This window comes from Hyperolius riggenbachi, chromosome 3 (genome assembly GCF_040937935.1).
Source record: "Hyperolius riggenbachi isolate aHypRig1 chromosome 3, aHypRig1.pri, whole genome shotgun sequence".
NCBI lineage: Eukaryota > Metazoa > Chordata > Amphibia > Anura > Hyperoliidae > Hyperolius > Hyperolius riggenbachi.
In genome coordinates this window covers 302,675,238-302,700,867 of record NC_090648.1, presented here as the reverse complement: position 1 = coordinate 302,700,867, position 25,630 = coordinate 302,675,238, and the positions used below count along the sequence as shown (strand labels likewise).

The window sequence follows — 25,630 nt, the reverse complement described above, 5'->3', positions numbered from 1 at the left end:
AAGGGGCAGGTTAGGGGCTGATTGATGGGTGGCAGTGACAGGGGGTGATTGATGGGTGATTGACAGGTGATTGACAGGTGATTGACAGGTGATCAGGGGGGATAGATGCATACAGTACATGGGGGGGGTCTGGGGGGGGGTCTGGGGAGAATCTGAGGGGTGGGGGGGTGATCAGGAGGGAGCAGGGGGCAGAGGGGGGATAAAAAAAAATAGCGTTGACAGATAGTGACAGGGAGTGATTGATGGGTGATTAGGGGGGTGATTGGGTGCAAACAGGGGTCTGGGGGGTGGGCGGGGGGGGGGGGGGGGTCTGATGGGTGCTGTGGGCGATCTGGGGCAGGGGGGGGGGAAATCAGTGTGCTTGGTGCAGACTAGGGTGGCTGCAGCCTGTCCTGGTGGTCCCTCGGACACTGGGACCACCAGGGCAGGAGGCAGCCTGCATAATACACTTTGTAAACATTACAAAGTGTATTATACACTTTGTATGCGGCGATCGTCGGGTTAACATCCCGCCGGCGCTTCCGTATGGCCGGCGGGATGTTGCGGCGGGTGAGCGGCGTCAGGCGGAGGCGGAGGATCGCGTCACTGATGACGCGATCGCTCCGCCCATGCCCCTACAAGGACCGCCGCCATTTGTCTATACGGCGGTCCTTGCGGGGTGCACTTCCCGGCCGCCATTTGTCAATACGGCGGTCGGGAAATGGTTAAAGCAAAAAATCTTAGATATACTCACAAACATGGGTTACCCACAGGCAACCACTTCAAGTGTAGGTGGGGAGTATTAGAACCTGACCCCACTCAGGTTTTTAAGATGTCGCTCTCTGTAGATAGGAAACGGGGTAGCACCCCTCCACCGAGGGTGGAATCAAGATTTCAGCAAAGCTTGGTGTACAGAGGCACCAGAGTAGAATAAAAACATGTAAAAACCATCTAAAAGAGGGGGATGTTCAGGTGGACTTACCTCCCTCAAAAATATAAAACTCAATTGAGTCACAATATATCAATACAATTTTTTTTCATTTAACTCCACTTAGTGCAATGCGTTTTGCAGGTGTGGTCCCGCTTCATCAGGCAAACAGGAGTATAACTCAAAGGGCCATATGCAATTCACTTTTTCACCCGAGTTTTTTCCTAGGTGATATTTTTAAACTTGTCAATAAATTGCCTTTTAAGCCACCAGAAAGCAAGAAAATACTCAAAATAAGTTTGATAGTACTTTTTCACCAACTTTTTAGTACTTTTTTAGCTGAAAAGTGCTGTAAAGTTATTTTAAATCAGACATGAAAAATTATCTCCTGGGAGAAAAGTCAGGTGAAAAAGTGAATTGTGTAACGATTGTGGAACTTTCTCCGTGATCAGCGCACAACGCGTGCGCTGACACGGCGGAAATCCTCCACAAGCGTATATTTGCAGGCACCCAGCAAAAGGTGCTACGCACCTGTAGAGGGAAATTCCTGTCGGCAGATGGCGTTGGGGAGTGCAGAGGAACCAATCCTCTGTACCTCCACAAGTGCCAGAAAGGAATTGTTCGAAGCGCAGAACGCAATTGCAAGAGAGGCGATTGCGAATGAGAGCGAGCAAAGGGACAGGTTGTATGTGTGTGCGCCAATCCAGTCGCCACCCCGCGACCGCGCACACACAACAGCAGATATGAAATAGGAACGCGATCACGAGAGGTGCGATCGCCAGACGTGACACAAGGCAGATCAGAATAGAATACGAGGGTAGCAAAGGCACAGCAAATAATACAATGAGAAGATGCGGAAAATAACAAACGCTAGCTAACCGCGAACACCGCACTCATTCGCAACAGTGCACGCGGTTATGCGCGGTCTCCACGTGATAAGCACAATAGAGACAAGCACACCTAACTAACCATCGACAGACAAACATGAAACAGAGGACGCGAGCGCTTGCTTAACGGTTACCTCACCGAGCCTCCAGCAAGCGTAGCAGACAAGACAGACATACGAAAACAGGGACAAGCGAGAGATAGGATCCACAGCACTAGCGAAAAGTGGCTAGCGCGATCCAGGTACAGAGTAGCAGAACAGAAGGATCCCCAGCGCTAGCAAAAAGTGGCTAGCGCGATCCCAGAAGACATAACAGAAGAGATAGCTGGTAGCAACCACTGCACCAGCTATACTCCAAGAACAGAGATCAGAACCATTTCCCGTCGACCACCGTGGGACAGGACAATGGCAACAGGCAAGACAAGATAGAACAGGCAATACAGATAATACAACCTGACTGGGCTAGAAGGGGAGCCTAAAGCAACCCCCAGGAATTAACTATACTAGATAGCAATGGCTGACACTCCAGCAGTGTCCATCAGGAACAGACCATGGAAGGGAAATGACCAGCAAAGCCTTCTGGGAAACATAAAGCTCTTATAGTGCCAGTCATCAAAGAAGGCAGGTAGGGGATTTGCATAACGAATGTATGCAAATTCCCCAGCAAGAGAACAGACCAGAAACTTGCAATGGAAAGACAGGTCTCTGTTCCAGAGACCTGCAGCCCACAGACTAGAGGAATGGACAAACAGCTGTCTGCCTGTGCAGCCAGCTGAGCGGATCATCACAAATTGCATATGGCCCAATGAGTCTAAATGCAGAAGTGAGGCGCTCACTTCTGCATTTAGACCCATTGAGTTATACTCCTGTTTGCCTGATGAAGCGGGACCACACCTGCGAAACGCGTTGCACTAAGTGGAGTTAAATTAAAAAAAAATTGTATTGATATATTGTGACTCAATTGAGTCTTATATTAGCTATTTGTTCTGATACTGGTGCCTAACAATGCAGATGATGGCTGCACCTGTATTTGGGTATACACTTGTTTAGGAATGGAGTCGAAAGTTATTAGGTGCACTTGGGGAATGCAATAGCACCACTTGTTATGGGGAGAAGGAATTAGGGCTGCACTTAAATGGACAGGCATATAACTGTCTGAGGGGATGATTGTGTCACTTGTATAAAGGGTAGGTTATAACATCTTCATTTAGGGGGCACAATTATGATATTTGTTACAAAAAGCATATGATGGCTGCACTTCTATGATTATGGTGAATGTATTTGTTTTTGTGAGAGGGAATAATGATTGCACTTATTCACTTTGGGGAAAATAAGGGTGATATTTTTATGGGGACTCAATGGCCAGTTGCCATGAGGTAGATAATAGTGATACTTGTAGTAATGTTGTATGGGAAAACGCAGCTGTACTTGTTACAGGAGGACATAATGTTGGTACTTGTTGTAGAAGGGACATGATGATGGACTTATAAGGCAGTGTTCCTTGAAAAAAGCATGAAAACGCATCAACACTGGTGGAGACAGAGCAGAACATACCTACATCATAATCACTGGTTATGGGCATCATCACACAATGATATTTGTTTTCCTAGGAGGGTCAGATGGCAGGAGGAAAAGGTGAGGGCCCGGATTAGCTCTTCACTATTTTCTGTGTCTGTGGCACTGTGTGGATACCGTGGATGCAACAGAATAATTTGCACATAAATATCTAAGTTGGGTTTTCTACATATAAATGAGTCAGGCTCCATTGGCTGCACACTGCATTGGTTTCCCAAGAGCTCAAACATGTCACAACATCATTCATTACAAATAAGCATTACAATGGCAAAGTGCACAGAGTTTAGCCCAGAGTTTCCGTTTATCAGACACTCAACCTAATGAAGAGCACATCTAGGTTAAAATAATGTGCCCTTTTGCACTGTAATATTGATTCATAATAAACTGGATAATGCCATCACATGTTTGCGCCCTTGGGGAATTTCTTGTCCTGAATATATAACTTTGTACAGCCCAGCTATGAAAACAATCCAAGAATACATACAGCTAAAAGATACCCTGCTTGTACTGCATATGGTTTATATGTGGAGCCATTTAAGAATGAGACCAGAGGGCATTTTGCATAATGTTGTTTTCTACACTGAATTGATATAGAAACCCTATTAAGCTGAAAAAAAAATTGCATTAGTAAAACAGGCTACCTAAGGTGAAATTACTGTGCCCTTGCAAACTGGAAAAAATGTTTATCTTAAAATTCTATGGATACAATAATGCCCTATTAAACATGAACTCCACCCTGCATCATTCAGCAACATGGGTGGAGGTGAGTGTGGGTATATCATACTCATCATTTATCAAGCATCTGAGTCTGAATCTGCTCATAATGGCAGATTTAGGGAGGATCACACTTGCATCTGCGGAAATCAGAGACCAGTCCCTGCAAGCGTTTTGGCGCACAATAGTGTGCTTTGCAAAGCAAACTTTGGGTTTTTGAGCATGCGTTATGCGGGAAAGTACTGCATGTTTGCAACTTTTTTTTACACAATGTTGGAAAACCACATGCACCATAGACTATCTTTATATGCGATTCCACATGCAGCAAAACACTGGTGATTTGCTCAAGGGTGACCCCTGCCTTAAAGCGGGATTGTCAGCCATAAAATCACATTTCATTTACCCGCTGCACTGTTTTTATTATGTAGTCTAAATGCAGTATGCATTGCAAACATTCCAATATAATAATTAATGTGCCTGCTGTAATGAACCTTATCTCAGTCAACGTGGCCTTATTCGGGTACATTGCTGGGGAGAGGGGAGCTTATTATCTCCCTTCCCACATTCCTGCTCTTCACTGATTTGTAGAGATGGCCCGAACTGTTCGCCGGCGAACAGTATTCTGTGAACTTCCGCTGTTCGCATTTGTGGTGTACAATGAACATTTGGCGTGTTCGACCCGCCCCGTATACATCATCATTGAGCTAAACTTTGACCCCTTACCTCACAGTCAGCAGACACATGGCAGCCAATAAGCTAGCACCCCCTCCTGGACCCCCCACTGCTCATTAAAAAGCACTTGCAGTGGCCATATTGGATTCATTCTCTGGCTGCAGTGATAGTGAGAGCAGGGTCAGACTTGCTGCAGATAGGTAGGGAAAGCATTAGTTAGGCCTGTGTTCTTGTTCCTCACTGACTACTTGCTGAAAGCACCCCAAATATCCCTTTTGAGAGCTAATACATCGGTTTCCTGTGTTGTTTTGTTTTTGTGTGTGTGACACTCCACAGCCCACTGACACCCATAGCTGTGCACAATACTGCTATTTGTTGCCACATTAAGTTGCAGGCACAGAGTACCACTCAAGTGCACTATTTTGCACTGTATTCTTATAGTACTATTGCATTTCTGTGTGTGTGACACTCCACAGCCCACTGGCACCCAGAGCTGTGCAAACTACTTCTATTGTGGCCACATTAAGTTGCAGGCACAGAGTACTACTCCAGTTCATTATTTGTAGGAATGTAATGTGATTTCTGCGTCAACTCCATAATTTTTGGTGGGACTTTTGGCATGGATCCCCCTCTTGCATGCCACAGTCCAGGTGTTAGACTCCTTGAAACAACTTTTCCATCACTTTTCTGGCCAGAAACAGTATTTGTGGGTTTTAAAATTTGCCTGCCTATTGAAGTCTATGGCGGTCCACCAGATTCGCCTGTTCGCAAACATTTGCGGAAGTTCACGTTCGCTGTTTGCGAACCCTATACTGGTTGAACTCGATGGACGTATGTCTTTTTTCAACCAAAATAACTATGTAACTATGTAACTATGTAACCCAAAATTTGATTGCTGATATACGATCTACGCTGTGCCTACGTGTATTTACAAAGCAAGATAGATATGACAGTGCAGTTTTTTGTACAGAGCTCAGTGGGTAGGAGGTCTGGCAAAGCATACACCATTTCAGGCAGGAGAAAAAAAGAGTAATTGAGGAAATGACATCAGGATATGCTTTAGTCTTATGTCAGTCTTATGCCTGGAATAGTTTTCTCTTTATTTAGTATATAAAATTAACTGGAAAAAATGTGGACAGTGCAAAACATATGTTATGTAAATAGAACAAGTATTTATCTATTTATATGTGTGTGTTTTTTTTCATGGAATAGTAAGGCTGTCCCTGCTGCGTTATGTGGGCTTAATAATGCAGGTGTTAAAATTAATATAAGAAAAATTGCTTTGTGTTTTTTTTAGCATCAATTGTAGAACAGAAATGGTGGTGTCAGATGCATCCATGTCTTGATGGAGAAGAATGTAAAGTTCTACCTGATCAAAAAGGTTGGAGCTGTGCCTCAGGTAACAAAGTGAAAACAACAAAGGTGAGTTGTTTAGTCTCAGTATACATAGAGATAAACATACAATTTAACCTCCCTGCCGTTATAAAAAATTGCTGCGCACGGCAGGGAGGGTGTTTTTTGGCTTTTTTTTTTTTTTGTAGCATGTAGCTAGCCTAGCGCTAGCTACATGCTTCCCCCCTCCCTGCGGCGTCCCCCCGAATGCGCCGATCGCCGCCGGCGCATTAACCCATCCGGAAATCCCGTTCTGAACGGGATTTCCAGGAGGGCTTCCCCCGTCGCCATGGCGACGGGCGCGATGACGTCACCGACGTCATCGACGTCGTGACGTCAGAGGGAGTCCCGAACCACCCCTCGACGCTGCCTGGCACTGATTGGCCAGGCAGCGCACGGGTCTCGGGGGGGGGGGCACCCTCTGATGCGGCGGGTTGCGGCGAATCGGCGCGGAGCGGCGGCGATCGTAAGTTACACGCAGCTAGCAAAGTGCTAGCTGCGTGTAACAAAAAAAAAATTATGCAAATCGGCCCAGCAGGGCCTGAGGAATCCTCCGCAGCAGGTTACCCCGAGCTGAGCTCGGGATAACCGGCAGGGAGGTTAAATGAAACACGTTTTGCATTGTAACATTTTTATCCTAAGCCAGGAGACTTATAAGTCTGTCTACTTTATAATTCATATCTTTTCATTTTGTTAGACCATTCTAGAAGTACTACGTAAAGTGACGTGATTAGCTGGAAGGTCTAAAATAGCTGGAAGGTCTAAAATAACATTTTGTAGTTATAATTTTACTATACTGTGCACAACTTATTAAAATACATGTTGAATGTAAATTGATTTAAAAAAAATGCTATAAACCTGTATCAGTGCCACACAAGTCATTTTTAGGTTGATTCACAAAACACATCTTATGATTTTTTTCTTCTCTGTTTATCTCTTCAATAATGTCTTGACCCACAATTCACTTTTTCTCCTTTGTTTTCTCCTAAGAGATCATTTTTTTATTTTGATAGCACCTTTTCGCCAACTTTTGGATACTTTTTCAATTGTAAAATGCTTAAAAGTTATTTTTAAAGAGAATAGGAAAAGTATCTCCTAGCAGATAACAATATGCAATTGACTTTTTCTCCTGAATATTCTTCTAGGAGATAATTTTTCACCTTCTATTTAAAACTACTTTTCAGCACTTTGTAGTTGAAAAAGTACAAAAAAAGCAGTTGAAAAAATACTATCAACACTATTTTAAGAGGTTTTTTGCTTGTTGGTGTTTTAAAAAGCATTATATTGACAAGTTTTCTCCTGAGTTTTGTCACCTAGGACAAAACTCAGGAGAAAAAGTTAATTGCACATGGGCCCTTGACTCAATTCAAGCTTCTCCTAGGACCTAGGTGATTATTTCACACCTGATCAAGAAAATGCCGTTTAACCACCAGCAGGCAAGAAAACACTTGACAGTACATTTTCACCTATGTTTTGGTACCTTTTCGATTTGAGCCCTTGGCCTATATGCAACTAACTTTTATCTCCTAGGAGATATTTTCATTTTCTCTGTAAAATAACTTTTCAGAATTTTAGAAAAAATATCCAAAAGTTGGTGAAAAAGTACTATTAAAAATATTTTGAGTATTTTCTTGTTTGCTGGTGTTTTAAAAAGCATTTTATGACAAGATGTATGAAAATATCACTTGGGAAAAACTGATATTTTCAAAATTGTCAATAAAATAATTTTAATGCTATTTTTTGTCTACTTTTTGGTACTTTTTCAATTGCAACGTGCTGACAAGTTATTTTAAAGACTAGATTAAAAATTGTCTCCTAGGAGAAAACTCAGAAGTAAAAGTTAAAGGACAACTGAAGCATGAGGAATATGGAGAGGGATGTGGAGGCTGTCATATATATTTCCTTATAAGGAATACCTGATGCTCTGCCTCTAAGGCCCCGTTCACATTACAAACGCGGATGGCCACGCATGCGGAACGCAACGCATGTGAACGCACGCCATCCGCGTTTGTGTGCGTTGCGTGGCTGATCCCATCACTGAAAGGTGAATGGGACAGCCACGCGTTTTTACAAAAAATGCGTGCAACATGCGTTCCCGGACCGCACAGGTCCGGAACGCATGCAGTGTGAACATCAGACATTGCACTCTATGCAATGTCTGATGTCGTGCGTGTCGGCCACCTGCACGCATTTCCAAAACGCGGCTGGAAACGCGTGCAGTGTGAACGGGCCCTAATACTTTTAGCCATATACCCTGAACAAGCATACAACAGATCAGGTGTTTCTGATATTATTGTCAGATCTGACAAGATTAGCCATTTGCTTGTTTCTGGTGTGATACAGACACTACCGCAGCCAAATAGATCAGCAAGGCTGCCAGGCAACTGGTATTGTTTAAAAGGAAATAAATATGGCAGCCTCCATATTCTTCTCACTACAGTTGTCATTTAATTGCATATGGGCCCGTGGCTTTTTCATCTTCTATTTAAAATAATGTTTCAGCACTCTTGGATAAAGTACTATCCAAATTATTTTGAGTATTATTGTGCTTGCTGGAGGTTTAAACTGCATTTTAAAAGGTTTTACAATATCACCTAGAAGAAAAATAAAGAGAATAAGTTAACTGCATATGGGCCCATGTGCCCTTGCCTCTGCTGAGAACTGTGGTATGTGTGTACACAGCTTATTCCCTGATGATTGGGAAAATATGAAATCTGTACTGGCTTTGTTATCGAGTTTTACCATTTACTGACATCCTAACGTATTAAAATGTCATGCTTACCACTATTAACAACAACATGACGTTTTAATACGTTGCGCGTTCCGGCCGCTGCTACCACCGTGTGCGCGCTCCTACCACCGCTGTTTCCATCGGGATCCCGTGCTGGGTGATTGGGGAAGAAGACCTAATCGCAGTGCCTGGAGTTAATGGACGTGACTGCGAACAGCGGGTACGTCCATTCACAAAAACTTCCTATAACGGGTGTTCACTAGCGCCATCTTGTGGCCAAAAGGTATATTACACCTACAAAATACATACATTTTTAAGTACATACACATCATTAATAAAATGACACTTCCAACCCTCCCCCCCCCCCCAAAAAAAAAAACTTGTAAAAAAAATAGCAGCTTAAAAAAAATATATAAATAGTTGCCTTAGGGACTCAGCTTTTTTAATCTATATTTTATGGGGGAAAATTAATTTTAATTTATTACATAGGGGCTTGTTATTATGGCCAGAACAAAAAAAAACAGAACAGAAAAATAACCACTTATATTTCAAAATAATATACTGTCGCCATACATTGTGATAGGGACATAATTTAAACGGTTTAATAATCGGGACAACTGGGCAAATAAAACGTGTTTGTTTTATCCACAGGAGAATGTTTACTTTTAAAACTATAATGGTTGAAAACTGAGAAATAATATTTTTTTTTTTCTGTTTTTCTCATTAAAACGCATTTAGAATAAAAAAATTCTTAGCAAAATGTACTATCCACAGAATGCCTAATTAGTGGCGAAAAAAACGAGGTTTAGATCATTTTCTTGTGATAAGAAGTAATAAAGTTATTAGGGAATAAAAGGGAGGAGCACTGACAACTGAAAATTGCTCTGGTCCGTTAAGATAAAAACCCTTGGGGGTGAACTGGTTTAACAAGTTGAAATGAGTTTGCTGCATATAGTAAATGTAGTATTAAGCTGGGTACGGACAGACAATATTTGTCATTCAGAATGATCATTATTGATTGCTAGAAATTATAGCTCTCGGAAGGATTGCTGCACAGACTAGCCAGCCTGTTCTCTTGCATAGAGAGAGAGAGGAGGGGGATGGCAAGTGGCTGATAACAGTGTGCAGTGTCTGTAGCAGGAAGTTCAACGCTCTTGTTCTTAATTTGTCATCCATCATGATGGATTGCTTAACTACTTAAGGACCGGGGCTGTTCTGGCAGATCGGCACTGCGTGGGCTCTCCAGCCCGAAGCGCAGATCGTGTGCAAGACAGGGCGATCAGACTTCCCCCCTTTTTTCCCCACTAGGGGGATGACCTGCTGGGGGGGTCTGATCACCGCCGCTCCGTGTGGCCGAGCGGGAGGGGGCTCTTCAAAGCCCCCCTCCGCAGCGTTTTCGGCGCTCCCTTCCTCTCCCTCCCTACTTCTCCCTCTTCGAGCTGCGCAGGACGGATATCTATCCTGCGCCATGTAGAATAGGCTTCAGCCTATCAAATGACAGCGATCCCCGGCCAATCAGAAGCCGGGGATCGCCGATCTCCTTTACAGCGCCGTATTGATGTAAACAGCGGGGATTTCTTCCCCGCGTGTTTACAATTAGCCTGCGAGCCGCGATCGGAGGCTCGCAGGCTATTCACGGAGACACCCTCCATGAACTGACATGGAACGGCCATTTCCATGTAAAACCACAAACGACCAGGCGCCGCCTATCGGCGTTAGCTGGTCGTTAAGTGGTTAATGAAGACAGCAGATTTTGCACAAAACAACCATAAACTATTAGTTGTAACAGCATTGTAATAGTTTTTGCATGGATGTGCAAACAAAGCTCTTTACTGCATCTGTATATAAAGGAGTATTTTTTACAAATCTGTTTGTAGGAACAAAATCAGTCAAGCAGTATATCTCCAATTACTGATCAAGAGCTGTTTTAGATTTGAAAGTACTGCTATCCTTTTAAATGACGATTAAAATATTGATTTTTTTGTAGTAGTAATGTGTTCTTTTCTAATGTCTGTGATAATAACTGCTTTTGCTTACGCTGAAGACCTTTCCATCTGACTTCTACAGCTGCATGTAAAAAATATGCAGATCACTAAAGCTTGCTTACTCCCATGTGATCACTCTTCAGCCCCTCCCATCTAATTTCTTATACTGTCTGCTCTCCACCTAGTGGGGTAATCACTAGATTTTCAAGGGGGGGAATACCTAAAAGGTCTCCCTCAGCCAGGCACAATACAGTATAATAACATGGTAGGACATCATGCTGGGTACACATGGGGCAATTTCCCGTCCGACCGGCCGACAACAGGATCGATCAGGAGCGGTTGGGATACAGATAATAATGAGGACAGCCAACATTGGTAATGAAGGGGAAAGCAAAGCATTCACACAGCAGGGCACAGGGCTGGGCTCATACCTGGCTCTGTGCTCTGTCACATTCCCCAGAGCTGCTGCATGCTCTGTACACAAGCTCCGGGCTGGATTTGTAGTTTCCGCCTAAAGCCAACTATACTATCTGTATGGTTGTTATCTCTATGTGTGCCCCAAAGAGAATTCTCCTAACTTTCCATCACTGGTGTGACAATCAATAGCATTTTTAGGAATATGCATATAGATTATAAGTTATGTTTTCCTTAGGAACTTTTATGTTGTGCTTGCCATCTCATTAATGATAGACCCCATTGTGTAACCATGAGGGTTAGGCTAAAGTGTACCTGCAGGATAGAGCTTACAGGACTTGCAGGGACGACACAAGTACAGGGCAGAGAGTTCAAAGGTTAAAGCTGTCCTTGTAGATAGGGATGGCTGCATAGAAAAACTTTACTGCCCCTGACCCAGCCTCCCCTAAACAAGGCTGAATTTCTGGGGCCCTAGGCCATGGCCAATAGGCCTTGCCAGAAATCCGGCCCTGCACATGCTGCTGCTCCATTCAAAAGTAACTGTAGCAAGGGAAGAAAGGGGGCAGTGCTGTGAGCTGCAGAATACCTGCAGATATTCTGGTCTCTCAACTTTTGCCTGTCCCCAGACACTGCACCGGCCCTGGTCTGAGGGGGGATTCTGGGCAGCTATAATCCCCCCCTGCATTTGCCCTTGCTAGACATGATTTGTCATCTAAAGGGAGGGGCTGTGGAGTAACTATTTGAGAGTTAAAAAGCACAGTTGTGGCTCAGCTACTCAGCCAGCAGTTTATTCAAACTGCTGGATATTCATATGGCCGTACAAGATAAAAAGAAAGACTGTTAAGTTGACCATAGATCACTTGATGTATGGCCAGACTGACTATTAGATTCATTGCTCTCTGATCAAATTTGACCAGAGAGGGATCTATTGCCTGGCTTATGTGTGTGCCCCCTCATGCCTATGCTCAGTGTTTTAAAGCCTCCCCTCTTCACTAACTCAGCTCCTGGCCCCCTCTAGTGTCTGCTGTCGCTGAGAATGCCAGTATCATATGACTCAGCACATGCTGTGACATCACACATGCGAAAGTGTCACGTAGTGCAGCACTTGCGGCGATGGTGAACAATACAGTAGACCATGAGTTGCGCCAGCAGACTTAAAAACACTTCACAAGGGCACCGGAGGGGGGCATATTGGTGGGACACTGGCCAGTTGTCCGTTGGTTGTCATATCAAATGCCCTTACCACTGTGTACCCAGTGGAGCCCTTGCAACTGAGTTTTTTTGTCCATTCCCGATCGATCTATTCGAGCAATTTCATCTGTAAATCGATTGAAAGATCAATCAGCCAGCCATGTCGCATCACCAATTCTCTTCCAATTTGTTGAAATTATCAAATCGAAAGGTGATCAGGCCACAATATCAAGTAATATATGGGCACTTTTAGCATCAGAAACTTTCATGAAACACTTTTGTTTTAGGTTATAACAGTGAGGTGATTTGCCACTACATGGGCAGGTTTTTTTTCCCTTAAGACGACAAGTTAGAGTAAAAATAAATGTTGTTATCTGTGCATATTCCATCCCTACCTAACTTTACCATAAAAAAATGTCAATGAAGATGAGAGTTTAAAGATAAAAACTTCTAGAATGTCCTTAATTCTCATTCTATAAGCAGAATTCAGTGATTTTGTATGCCAGCCATTTGTCATTGTATAGATTGCAATGCTGCATCATAACTGGTTTCATTAGCTGTTATTGATTATGTTTGTGTTGTTAATCACAGACATTGTTCTCCTGCACTTTCTAGTGATGAATGAACAACCTTTTTTTTTAACTCTGACTTGTCTAATAAATTCATTTACCTGATATCAGCTCTTCTTTGATTACATAATGTGGTTCTGATTACTTGTACTACTTGCAGCCTTTTGGAAAGCATGCCAGTGCAGCCATATTATGCTTTTTCTAGTCTGTCACTACTAACTTTTGCCACCTTACACCTTACTAAAAGTCTAAAAGATGTTATAGAAATGTTGGATTTGTCACTGGCGTCCATTGGTTATTACCCATATTTACTGACCATTTCAAGCAGAATTACAGTTAAAATGTGTCCTCTACTCTGGTACATTAGCTACACCACTATAACTTATAACAACAAACTCTTTGTCAGTCACTGAACCAACAGGAAGCTGTGCTGCACTAAACTCTGAGCTGGGACATTGTTCTTTGATATCCAAGAGCAGAAGACCAGGACATAGTAGGTAGAAGATATGGGCTATCATTCATAAAAGTGTGTTCGGTAAAAAAATCTGGGCTGGAAAATACCGCATCAGTATTTTAGACCTTTGTGTGCTCATTCATAAACATTTTCACAGCTACCTTTGAAGTTCAGTAAATTACCGCAGCCCATTGAGCGGTACAGCAGAAGTGTGGCAATATCTCTCTTTTGTTACAAGCTGTAATTATGGTTCCCTGCACAGACTCGCAGAGACTTCGGCTCCCTGCACAGACTCGAACAGACTAACTCTCACAGACTTCGGCTCCCTGCACTGACTCGGAGAGACTTCGGCTCCCTGCACAGCCTACTTTGCTCTTATCCGCATGCTTATCACCTCCTCCAAGCAAGTGGCATGCTCTGTCCGAATACCGCCTGCTCTAATCTTTATGAACTGACATTTAGTGACATGTGTGGAGATAATCACCGCACAAGGCGGTAATTTACCTCATTGCTCGGTAATTTGAGCTTTTCATGCGGTAACAGCTTTTATGAATTTACATTTTGCTAAGTGCTCGGTAAAGTCAGCTGTTTTTAGCATTACCGCATGCGGTAATGCTTTATGAATGATAGCCATAGTAGGTAGTAGCTGAGAACAAGGTACACTAATTTTAAGCAGCAGACTGCTATTCCCCTCACTTCACAGCTTTCAGTTTGAAAAATAATACAATCACATTACTTTGGGGCAAAGTTAGGTAGTATAACTATACATACAATATAACAATGAGGAGCTGAGAGTTAGGGTTTTATTTGTATTTTATGCCAGACTGCAATTCCACTTTCACTACAGGCTGCCACTGTACTGCTCCGGGTCCTCCATACTTGTGCCGTATTTTCGCACTTTAACCCCAGCAGCCCACGTGCACCGGTGGGGTCACGCAGCATGCAAATGAAATGCAGCTAAGACACTGGGCCAATCAGAAACACTTCCTGACAGCTTTGTCTCAATACCAAGCTGCGTCTAATTTGCAAGGAAGTCAGACCTAATTTTATTGTATTGACTATCCTTAACCCATTCGCGTTCCGCCGTTTTCACTTGAGAAATGTTCACCTCCCATTCATTAGCCTATAACTTTATCACTACTTATCATAATGAACTGATCTATATCTTGTTTTTTCCGCCACCAATTAGGCTTTCTTTGGGGGGTACATTTTGCTAAGAGCCACTTTACTGTAAATACATTTTAACAGTAAGAATAAGAAAAAAACAGAAAAAATTCATTATTTCACAGTTTTCAGCCATTATAGTTTTAAAATAATACATGCCTCCATAATTAAAACTCACGTATTGTATTTGCCCATATGTCCCGGTTATTACACCGTTAAAATTATGTCCCTATCACAATGTATGGCGACAATATTTTATTTGGAAATAAAGGTGCATTTTTTCCGTTTTGCATCTATCACTATTTGCAAGTTTAAAATAAAAAAAATATAGAAATATTTAATTTTTACATTGATATTTAAAACGTTTAGACCCTTAGGTAAATATTTACATGTTTTTTTTTTTTTTATTGTAATTTTTTTTTCATATTAAACATTTTATTTGGGTAGTTTTGGGAGGATGGGAGGTAAACAATAGGTTTATAGTGTAAATGTGTGTTGATTTTCATTTTTTTTTACTTTTAGTTGTAGTATTACTTTTTGGCCACAAGATGGCGGCCATGAGTTTGTTTACATGACGTCACTCTAAGCGTAACACACGCTTAGAGCAACGCATGGGGTACGTTACAGCCAGAAAAGGCGCAGCTTCCGAGAGAAGCTGTCGTTTTTTTCAGCGGGGGAGAGGAATCAGTGATCGGGCACCATAGCCCGATTCACTGATTGCCTGGCTAACGAACCGCGGGCCGGGAGCACGCGTGCACGCGCGCGATCGGCCGCGGGGGCGCGCAATGTTCCTGGACGTAGTTTCTACGTCCAGGAACCAAAATAGGTTAATGTTAAATAATTGCACTTTTTTTCTTTTTTTATGATGTTAATACAATAAATCACTTTAACAATTCAGATTAAGTGAAACATTGCGTATGATAAATAACAAATGTGCTTAAAACAATAAAAATAAGTCATTCTTATAAATTGGAAGTTAATAGAATGGCTGACAGTTTTTATAGTTAGCAACTTTAATAATTAACAGGAGTCATAAAATACATTTCAAGCTGCTCAAGGAGGACACATCTTTCTATATGGCATTGCTTTCTGTATGGCAATGCATGTTCTAACAGCATGTTGTTGCTTAAACAATAAACATGATGTACATAGAATTAATTCAGACTACAGCATTGCATAAAATACTTTCAATTCCGTTAATAGCTTAAAGTGTACCATAGCTGAAGAAAGAAGAAAAATCGATACTTACCCGCTGCTCCCTCTAGCAGCATAATCAAGTGTGACTCCCTTGCCGTCTTCTTGCGGTCTGCCGTTCAGCTGCGATCAGCCCTGGTAACTGGCTCAGTCACGTCCAGTCTAAGTCTTCTGTGCAAATGCGCAGACCTCCTGTGCATGTGCAGAAGACCCAGACTGTACGCTACTGAGACAGTTATGGGGCTGATCGTGGCTGAACGTAGGCTAGGGAGGACAGCGAGGGAGTCACACGTGTTTATGCAGCTGAAGGAAGCAGCTGGTAAGTATGGATTTTTCTTCTTTCTTCAGCTCTGCGTTACTTTAAAGCAAACCTAAAATGTTGTAAAAAAAACACTTAACCTAAGAAGAGGGAAGGTTTTGGATCCCATAGAGCTTTATTGGTCCTCTCTCTGTGTTCTTGTGCCACTCCTGTCCCCCTGTTCACAATTTGAGCCTTCGGTATTCCTTGGAAGGCTTTGGAAGCACACAAGTATGCGAAGTATGGATCTGCTAGTCTTCGGAAGTACTTGAGGATTCAACAACTTCCAAAGCTTGCAGGAGTCTTGGACCAACCTGGTTGAAGAACTTTACCAGGGGCCAGCAATAGGAGGGGACACAGAGAGGACCAAGAAGGCTTAATCTATGGGATCCAGAGCATTCCCTCTTTGTAAATAAGTATCTAAGTTACTTCAGGTTTGTTTTTAACAAAAAATAGAATTGGCTGGCATTAGGAGATTATGGTTTACAAAATTTTCAACAGATTATATTAGCAATGTTGTTGTATGGATAGTGTATTAGCTATTGTATTCAAATACATCTTGTGAAAATAACTTTGGTAGCCACTGACCAGACAGTCAAGTAATAACATTTGTCTTTAGTAGATCTGATCTCTTTCATTATTTATTACTTACTATACTTTGAAATATCATAAATATGCCACATTAGGCTGGAGCCAGTCTGTATTCTTTAAAATTATGCTTTTCAACTAAATTTAATTCTAAACTGTTTTAGGGTTTTAAATATAGGTAACAGTAGAGTATTTGGATCACAGTGATAAATGGTATCATCCTGATTCAAAACTTCTTGCAAATATAGGTGATGTATCTTAAAGCTGCACTTCAGCCACAAATGTTTCCATGCACTTGAATAGGTACCCAGATGCAGAGCGTGTTTTTCTCTGTGCAAAAGCTTGAAATTCAATAAATAACTTTTAAAGTACCTGGTGAGGAGATCAGGCACTAGCTGCTTCCAACAGCACAGACTATTAGTGCTATATACTGCAAAATCACAGAAAGATTCATTCTGTGCCTGCCCACTTTCAGTCTGAACAGCAGGATAATGCGATCCAAGTGGCAGCCTCGCCCACAGAGCTTAAAACTCCCTTCGCTCACTCACTTCTGATGATGTAATCAAAATTTTAAAGGACACCTGAAGTGAAGTGAGAGGGATATAATGGCATCCGTATTTTTTTCCTCTTAACCACTAGCCGACCGCATGCTTATACCGTGCGTCGGCAAAGTGGCAGCTGCAGGACGCGTCGCCAGCTGCAGGCCGATTAATCAGGAAGCAGCCGCTCGCGCGAGCGGCTGCTTCCTGTCAATTCACGGCGGGGGGCTCCGTGAATAGCCTGCTGGCCGCCGATGGCGGCTCGCAGGCTAAATGTAAACACAAGCGGAAATAATCCGCTTTGTTTACATTGTACGGCGCTGCTGCGCAGCAGCGCCGTAAGGCAGATCGGTGATCCCCGGCCAATCAGCGGCCGGGGATCGCCGCCATGTGACAGAGGACGTCCTGTCACTGGCTGCACAGGACGGATAGCGTCCTGTGCAGCCCGGATCACTGGGGGGACAGGTAGGAGAGGGAGGGGGAGGGAATGTCGCCGCGGAGGGGGGCTTTGAGGTGCCCCCCCCCCGCAACATGCCACCAGCAGGAGCGATCAGACCCCCCCTGCACATCATCCCCATAGGGGGGAAAAAAGGGGGGCGATCTGATCGCTCTGCGTGCCCGCTGATCTGTGCTGGGGGCTGCAGAGCCCACCCAGCACAGATCCCATCAAACAGCGCTGGTCCTTAAGGGGGGGGTAAAGGGTGGGTCCTCAAGTGGTTAAACAATGCAAGTTGCCTGGCTGTCCTGCCTCTAATACCTGTTATAAAAGCCGCAAATTGTGGCCTTAATAACAGGCGCTTATGGCGGCACCCTTTTTTCAGTAAGGGCTCCTGCGCCCTTTTTTTCCTGTTTCGTACCATTTAACTTTGAAGGATGAATTCACTTCTGTGCAATAAAATATGGCTGCAGTTCCAGAATAGGCTGTCTTATTGACTGTTTCAGCTGAATGTTGATAACTGCCAGCACCTGGGAGAGATCTAGCATCAACGTTGAGCACAATTGACAAATGTTAAGAATTACTGAGGAGAGAAGCACTGAAGAAACGAGAAATCATGAGACAATAATTTTCCAGTAAAGAGGCACTATTTATAGGTAGAAATTCATATGCAAAATTAAGTAGAAGTAGATATAATGTCTGGAAATTCTAGTTCCTCATAAAATAGATTTGGCAATTTTCAAACTTTTCTTTATAAAACATAATTTAACTGGAACATCTCAGACTAGACCCACATCTCTCAGTGCTGGGAATTCTTGAATTCCCAACCATACTGACATCATAATTTCACCAGCCGGTTTGTTCCACGGGGAAATCCTGATTGCACACCAGTGACTGGAGTTTCCATAATGATGATGAAAGTAGTGTGTTCTGATTTTAGCAACAAAGAGAGATATATATATATATATCACAAGTTCATATAATATATGTGTGTGTGTGTGTGTTGAGTAACCTTAATCTTAATGTATATTTACTGTATATTATGTATATATTACTAAGCCTGTTGATAATAGCATGCAGTATAATGAAACTCACAAATGAATGCACTTCGGTCACTGACATGAAGTGTGCTTGTGTTTAGTGTTGACAAAGTTATCAAATTCCCAAGAAACCTCCAATCAGCAAGAATATTGTGTACCTGTCTAGTTTATGGTAATGAAAAGGGAGAATAATTAGAGTTGCTGCTTGTGAAGTCGCAGCTTTGTAATATATAAGGTAAACTCACATAACAGGTGTGTTGGGCGTTTATATGCTATTTTAAATGTGTCGAATGAAAAAGTTGTCTCAGTCACACATATACATGTGCACATGTATATTTGTAATTCAGAAATCTTAGGCAAAGATTTTCGCAATAGAATAACTACAAAGCTTTCATTTACAGCGAAATAATTTATATTTTATACATGTTAACTAATAATATTAGACAGTGGTGAGTTGTAATGTGATAATCCAGTTTATATCATAAATTTAAAGGGACTCCGATCTCAAATTAAAAATGAAATTGGTACTCACCTTGGGCTTTCTGCAGCCCAGTGTAGGTCGGGAGGTCCCACGACGGCATCCTGGCTCTTCTCCTGGGCCTTCCCTCAGAAATGGCTGCCTGGTATGCTTTTTGCATGCATTTTGGCAAAAATAATGTTAAATTTGACTTTTGAGCAAAAAGGCCATCGACAATCATTTTGTAATAAGTATGTGCTTTTTTTTGCACTTTTTGCAAATTTTCTCAGTAAAACTTAATGGCAAAAATTTGCAAGCAATACTGGTCTTGTACTTCATTTCCTCTCCTTTTCTTCATTGCCATATCCCTAGTATTTAATGGGTTATATTCACTAATCTGTGCTAAGCAGAATAATGTGCATAAAGTCTTAAAGCGTAATACATTACATTTGCATGTAATGTACAGTATTACACTCTACTCATTCTGCTTATCACAGTTTAGCAAATATACCCCAACATATTCTACTTATTTTCTTAGTTTTTTTTTTTTTTTGGGGGGGGGGCGTCTTTTTAGAGTACTTTTGTAAAAGTGCTGATGGATATTGTGCTGATGCCTTGGTAACCCGGTGATTGAAACACATTTGGTTGATTGTATACTTTTCTTTACCATAAGAGCTTTTTGTAAATGCTGTTGAATGAGTGATATCTGCCAAGAGTCAAGGATGGTTGGATTTGAATGCACAAATAATCACTTCTTATTTCAAGTTGATCCCCAATCACTCCATATTATTATTATTATTGATTTAGCGGCGCTGTACAAAGTAAGAAAAAAAACATGGGGTACAGAATAATACAGTCAATGGCATACACCAAATATAGACACTGGTACAAAATACAGAATTGGTAATTACAGTAACAGATGTAACATGATGATCAAAATGTATAACAAATTGCAAGGTACAAAATGAATAACAAATTCCAAGTCACAAAAGGGTGAGAAAGCCCTGCCCTTGCAAGATTACAATTTAAAGGAATGGGGGGGGGGGGGGAGAGAGGAAGGGTAGTATACAGTATTCATACAGGCAGTGGCCTGTATCAGTAACTTGGCCAGAGGTCAAAGGGGGAAAGGCTTAAGTTAACCATACCTCTGTACAGTGCTGTTTATGGTATAAGATAAAAAGTAAAACATATTCTAATAATTTAATTTCACTGGAAGAAAGTGGTTGTGACCTCTCAAGCAGTCTCTACCTCTCCCAGAGTGTGTGTGTGTTGGACACACTGTATAGCAATGGTGTGCCAAATATGTTTGAAAAGCTACTATTAGTGGAAGTTTGGGAGATGCTATAGATGGCTTGTGTCCTCTATTTGTGGCAACAGTTTGCATAGTGGGGAGCCCTGCCACCCGCTGTTTTATTGGGTGCCACCAGTGCCCAAATTTCCCACCTTAGCTGATATTACTATGGGCACATATGGCAGTGCCCAAGCTATTAAAATAAAGTTACATCGTTGTGCTGTGTACTGTGCCCAAAATACCTGTGTCCTTGTCAGACACTCTTAATAGCATTTTCTTTTTAACCTCAGTCCCCATAAGCATGGTCTGAGTGTGTTTGCAGATGTCAAAAGACATCCATAGGTCAAGTGACTGTTAGCTTTTCTGTTTTAAACCAGATAAACAAAATATATGTGTATGTTCCTTTTTGCTTGTTTCTCTGGCCATCTTTTGTAGCTTTTTCTTCAGTGAATCACTATGAAAAGTTCCTTGCTTTGAAGTGTTTCTATAAATCTTTGTATACAACTCCGTTGATAAACATGTATGCTTATGCAGTCATAAATCTGATTACTTTGTTTAATATCTAGTTGAGACATGGAAGCAACTTGAAAAATTCTTTAATTCTTTAGATGGTTGTCACAGAACAGGACATAGTGTGAAAACACAATGCAGAACGTAGTAGTTACTGAGATGAGTTCCCTTGAGAGTTAAGGTATGATTGTTCTGCAATTATGTAATTGTGTAATTACTGGATCCCAAGAGACCATGTGTTCTGCTGTAAATATGATGAGGGATGGAAAACATTCTATATATCTCTAGGAATTGACAGTAGCAGAGCACATCCAGTGGATAAAAATTCAACGTTTATTGTAGCATTTAAAATCCACAGGCCAGTCAGGCTGATAGCAACTAACAAAACCACAGGAAGTATGAAGGCGCAGAGCGGTCGACAGCTGTTTCGCATTATAAGGTTAACACTTCATCAGAGTTTTCATCCACTGCTCTGCTACTGTCACTTCTTAGAGATATATAGGCTGTTGGTTTAAGTTGAAGGCCTTCCAGAAGATTGGTTACAAGTTGTGCATTAGCTTTCTACTACTGCATGGAAAACATTCTACTTGGACACTGAAAATACTGTGTTGTCCTAAATGTATACCTATGAAAACCTCTGATTCTTCACAGAAGAGTATGGTAGGTATTGAACTAAAAAGGATTCTACTTAAATATGAATGTTCAAATAATGATTCATTCTTTATGTAAAGGAAATCTTTATTTTAAAAGTTAAAGGACCACTCCAGTGAAAAAAAGTAAGTAGTTAAAATCTGACAGTACAGACAGGTTTTGGACTAGTCCATCTCCTCATGGTGGAGTCTCAGGGTTTTCTTTGTTTTCAAAGCAATTCCTGAGTTGCTAAGTCCAAATGCCAAAATAGTTTGCAAGCGAGTAGGGAGGCTGTTATCTAACTATTTCTTACTATTTTGGTAGTGAAACCGCCATTCAGGAAACGCTTTTGAAAACAAATAAAACTCTGACAATCTCCCATGAGGAGATGGACTAGTGCCAAACCTGTCTGTTCTGTCAGATTTTAACTGCTTACTTTTTTGGCTAAAGATTGCCAACCGCTCATCTAACATTTTATTAATATGAAACATTTTATGGGCATGACGTCCTAATTATTTCTCTGAAATCAAGATAAAAATGCCATTCTCTTGTATTCTATATTCTATTCCATTTTTTTTGCTGTCAGCCTCGACACGCTAGAAATGGTATCTTGTAATAAAATAAATACTGATGTAATGCATATTGCATTGTGTGGCCTATGGCCACACCCAAATCACCAGGGGCACCTTCCACCCATTTTACCTGCTCTGCTCCTTAAATTCAGACTAGACTCGTAAGATCCCATGTAGTGTTAAATGATCACTGGGACTGAAAACCCTAGTAAAGCAGACCATGATTGTCTCTTTGATCCACCTACAGCTATATGATCTACCGTCTGTGTAAACATCTCTTCCTTATCAATGCCATTAATCTATATATTTTTTGTCTCCCCAGGTGACACGATAGCTGTAAGAATTAGAAATATGAAGAATTTAACCTTGGATATACTTTGACTGGCAATCTATACACATTTCAAAGCGAAAGAATTTCCTAAGAATAAGACTATAAGAACTTCAAATACATTGTTATATTGAAAACAGCAAGAGCACAATTACCACCAAATCCCTCCCTGAAATCATAGACTATGTCGTGAGCATTCAAACTGTCGAGTGCATGACTAGCTCAGTGTGAAAACCAAGCGAGATGTGGAAACCTTATTCATGTTTAATTTTAGATTAAATATATTTGGAACATGAAGACAGACGTTTTATAATCTGTTTTTTTTATATGTACTGGTGGTAAACCCAATCGCATTTTTGTTTAGCAGAGCAAAATTAATATTTGTCTTAATGCGAAATGTTAATCATTCTGTCCACTGAAATAATGCTTATGTATATTGTTATATACTATTTCTTAAACAGACCAAATGTCAAAATCTAGTATATTGAAATAATTAACTTGCGTAGATAGACACATTACTCAACATAATTAACACCTGTCTTTGCATATGCAGATACAATTGGTTGAACTATTTACAAAATAAGTCCCTGTGTTTAAATATCCAGAATTGTAAGACCGATAAAATGTATATGCTTTAGAACATTTTTTTACATAAATATTTCTGCAAATTTAGCTTCAGGTGAAGGTCAGTTACTTTATAAAGTTTTTAGTCTTACTTGCAAATCTGAGAAGTTGGAAGAAATCCACAGTACCCAACTGCTTTAGATAGAATGATTACTAAGAAGTAGTCAGTGGTTATCAAAAGGAAACCTTTTTTGGTTATTCGTCTGTCAGAAAATGCCTTTGTGAGTTCTGAACAGTGCTTGTAAGTTTCATTTTACAGGACAGTTTAATGAGATGTGTTCAAAGTCAAGTCGTGTTGGCACTTTTAAAATCTTGAAATCCACTGGAAATCATCATGATATGGAACTTTGATTATTTGCGGACTTCATGTTTCAGAAGGTGAATTGTATTTTTCACAGTATTTTATGCTTTCAAAGTTTAAAACTTTGTGGGGTTGACTGATTCCTTCTACCTTTAGTTATTGTGAATAATTGGTGTTTCTTGTCAAATGTCATGCTGCAAGCAACAATATTTAATTTATGTTTGCACTAACATATATTTGTTGTTCTCTTTTTATAAATCTTTTTGAAAGCATAATTATGCATAAACTATAAAAAGCCTTAATAGTTTTGGGAACAGAAGTGATAAAACATTAAAGTAAGACTGTCAATTTATCAACACTAATGCAGTATGAATAACAAAATATGAGATTTCCTGAAAGAAATACAAGCTGTAATGACAAGCTGATCCATGCATTCATAGTATATAAAATGGCATCCATTATCAATATCAGAAATGTTTTCTTTATACAACAACCCAAGACTTAAATTTAATTGTAGCTCATAATCTGCAATAGACCAGAATTTAGATTTAAAAACTACATCTTAGTGAAACGATCGCTCTAAGTTAAAAAAAACCAAAACTCGGGAACTGTGGGAATATGCTGGTCTTCAAAGAATGGTGTGTGCTTAGTGGAAATGAATAAAGTAATAGTATGCATATCTAACAGCTTGATCTACTTGGTGCCTTCTACTGATATATAAATGGAGATTTGTGCTCTGTGGGTACGTTGCTTGTAATCACGATCCACAGACATTTGGGGCTGATTTTACCATGCTATACGGCTTTACATATTAGATTACGCTCAAACGTTCCAGATTATGTTATACACAAGCATAAAATGAACAGTGTTTTACCCACTGTCAGAAGCCCTTGGCACCCATCTTAATCTAGTCAATTTACATTTAAAAAAAGCTTAACAGTGTACTAAATTTTGCCAACCTAGTGGTCACTATTGTTCAATTCCAGTCCTCGAGAACAGGGATCTTCACACATTTTTAGTAAAGTGATAACTAAAATACGGGACTGAATGAAGCCAAGTATGGCTCACTAAGTAAAATAGCTCTGTTCATCTCAAAAGTATGAGCAAAAATACAACCCTCGTACACTGGGAACAGAACACCGTAATGTGGGCCAACTAGACTCCTCATATTGCAATCCCAATATGACAAATGAAGCAACATAGTAAATATAAGGCTTTACATGTCTAAAACCCTTCAGTGGAATAGCACTGTGTCTTGGCAATGAGAATGAGTGACCCACTAGTACTGATATTTCGCCACCTACTCTAACAATTTATAGCTTTGACATTAGATCAATTACACTACTTACATTCATTATATTCTCTGGCTACTGTCTCTCTTATCAACACAGGTTAAAGAGTATCAGATAACTCTGTTTTAATATGCATTAACTTGTTTAATATTAACATTTTGTTAGATGTAAATTTACATATGGAGTTGGTGCTTAAGCGACATGGTCTATCACATAAGGTTTCTAAGCATAAACATTTTATTCAAGGAACCCGTCTAAAATGTCCATTTTGGTATTTCTGGTGATTCCTCATGGCTGTGTGTTACTTTCAGAGATCTGATTATACGGTAGATTTGGTGACAGAATGTTTGCAAATACATAGAAAGCAGGCGTGTTCTATAGTCAGAGTTTAGTTTATCTTTGAATTAAAATACATGTCATGATTTTAATTAGTGTTTTGTGTCTTTTTTTTACTATAAAAATGTTGATCAATTTACAATGATTTGGTCTACATCATAGTACAAGTCATTCTGTGCATAGTTTGTATTTTTCATTTTGTCTCTACTGGTTCTCAATTTCCTTTACCATCCACAACATATTGGTAGGAGAATTAACCTTTCACTGTTGTTCATATGATTGTAGTTGAGACGTTTGATTAGAATTTCCTATGGAATCGAATTTTAATGACTTTGTACAATGCAAACATTGCAGTAATTGCATTTAAAGTATCCTATAGTAGATCAATGCTTTCTTAACATATTGTAAGACTGCATAATAATCAGGTTTACTAATTACCTGGAGTTTCTAATATGCCTCCAAAGTATGGTGCCCACTACCTTGCCAGTCCACCACTCCTTGCAACCACTGCTTGGCATCGGTATTGGTGCACTGAAGTCA

The 25,630-nt window shown here is 40.8% G+C and overlaps 1 protein-coding gene across 4 annotated transcripts in view; it reads left to right on the top strand.

Moving 5' to 3' along the window:
• Positions 1-25,135, top strand: part of TAFA2 (TAFA chemokine like family member 2) — a 286,327-nt gene extending 261,192 nt beyond the window's left edge. For all 4 annotated transcript variants that reach the window (XM_068272743.1, XM_068272741.1, XM_068272742.1 and 1 more), the window contains 2 exons: positions 6,052-6,176; positions 22,532-25,135. In XM_068272743.1, the coding sequence (XP_068128844.1) occupies positions 6,052-6,176; positions 22,532-22,543 (137 nt within the window). In that variant the 3' untranslated portion in view covers positions 22,544-25,135. The remainder of the gene's footprint in view (positions 1-6,051; positions 6,177-22,531) is intronic.
• Positions 25,136-25,630: the final 495 nt, after the last annotated feature.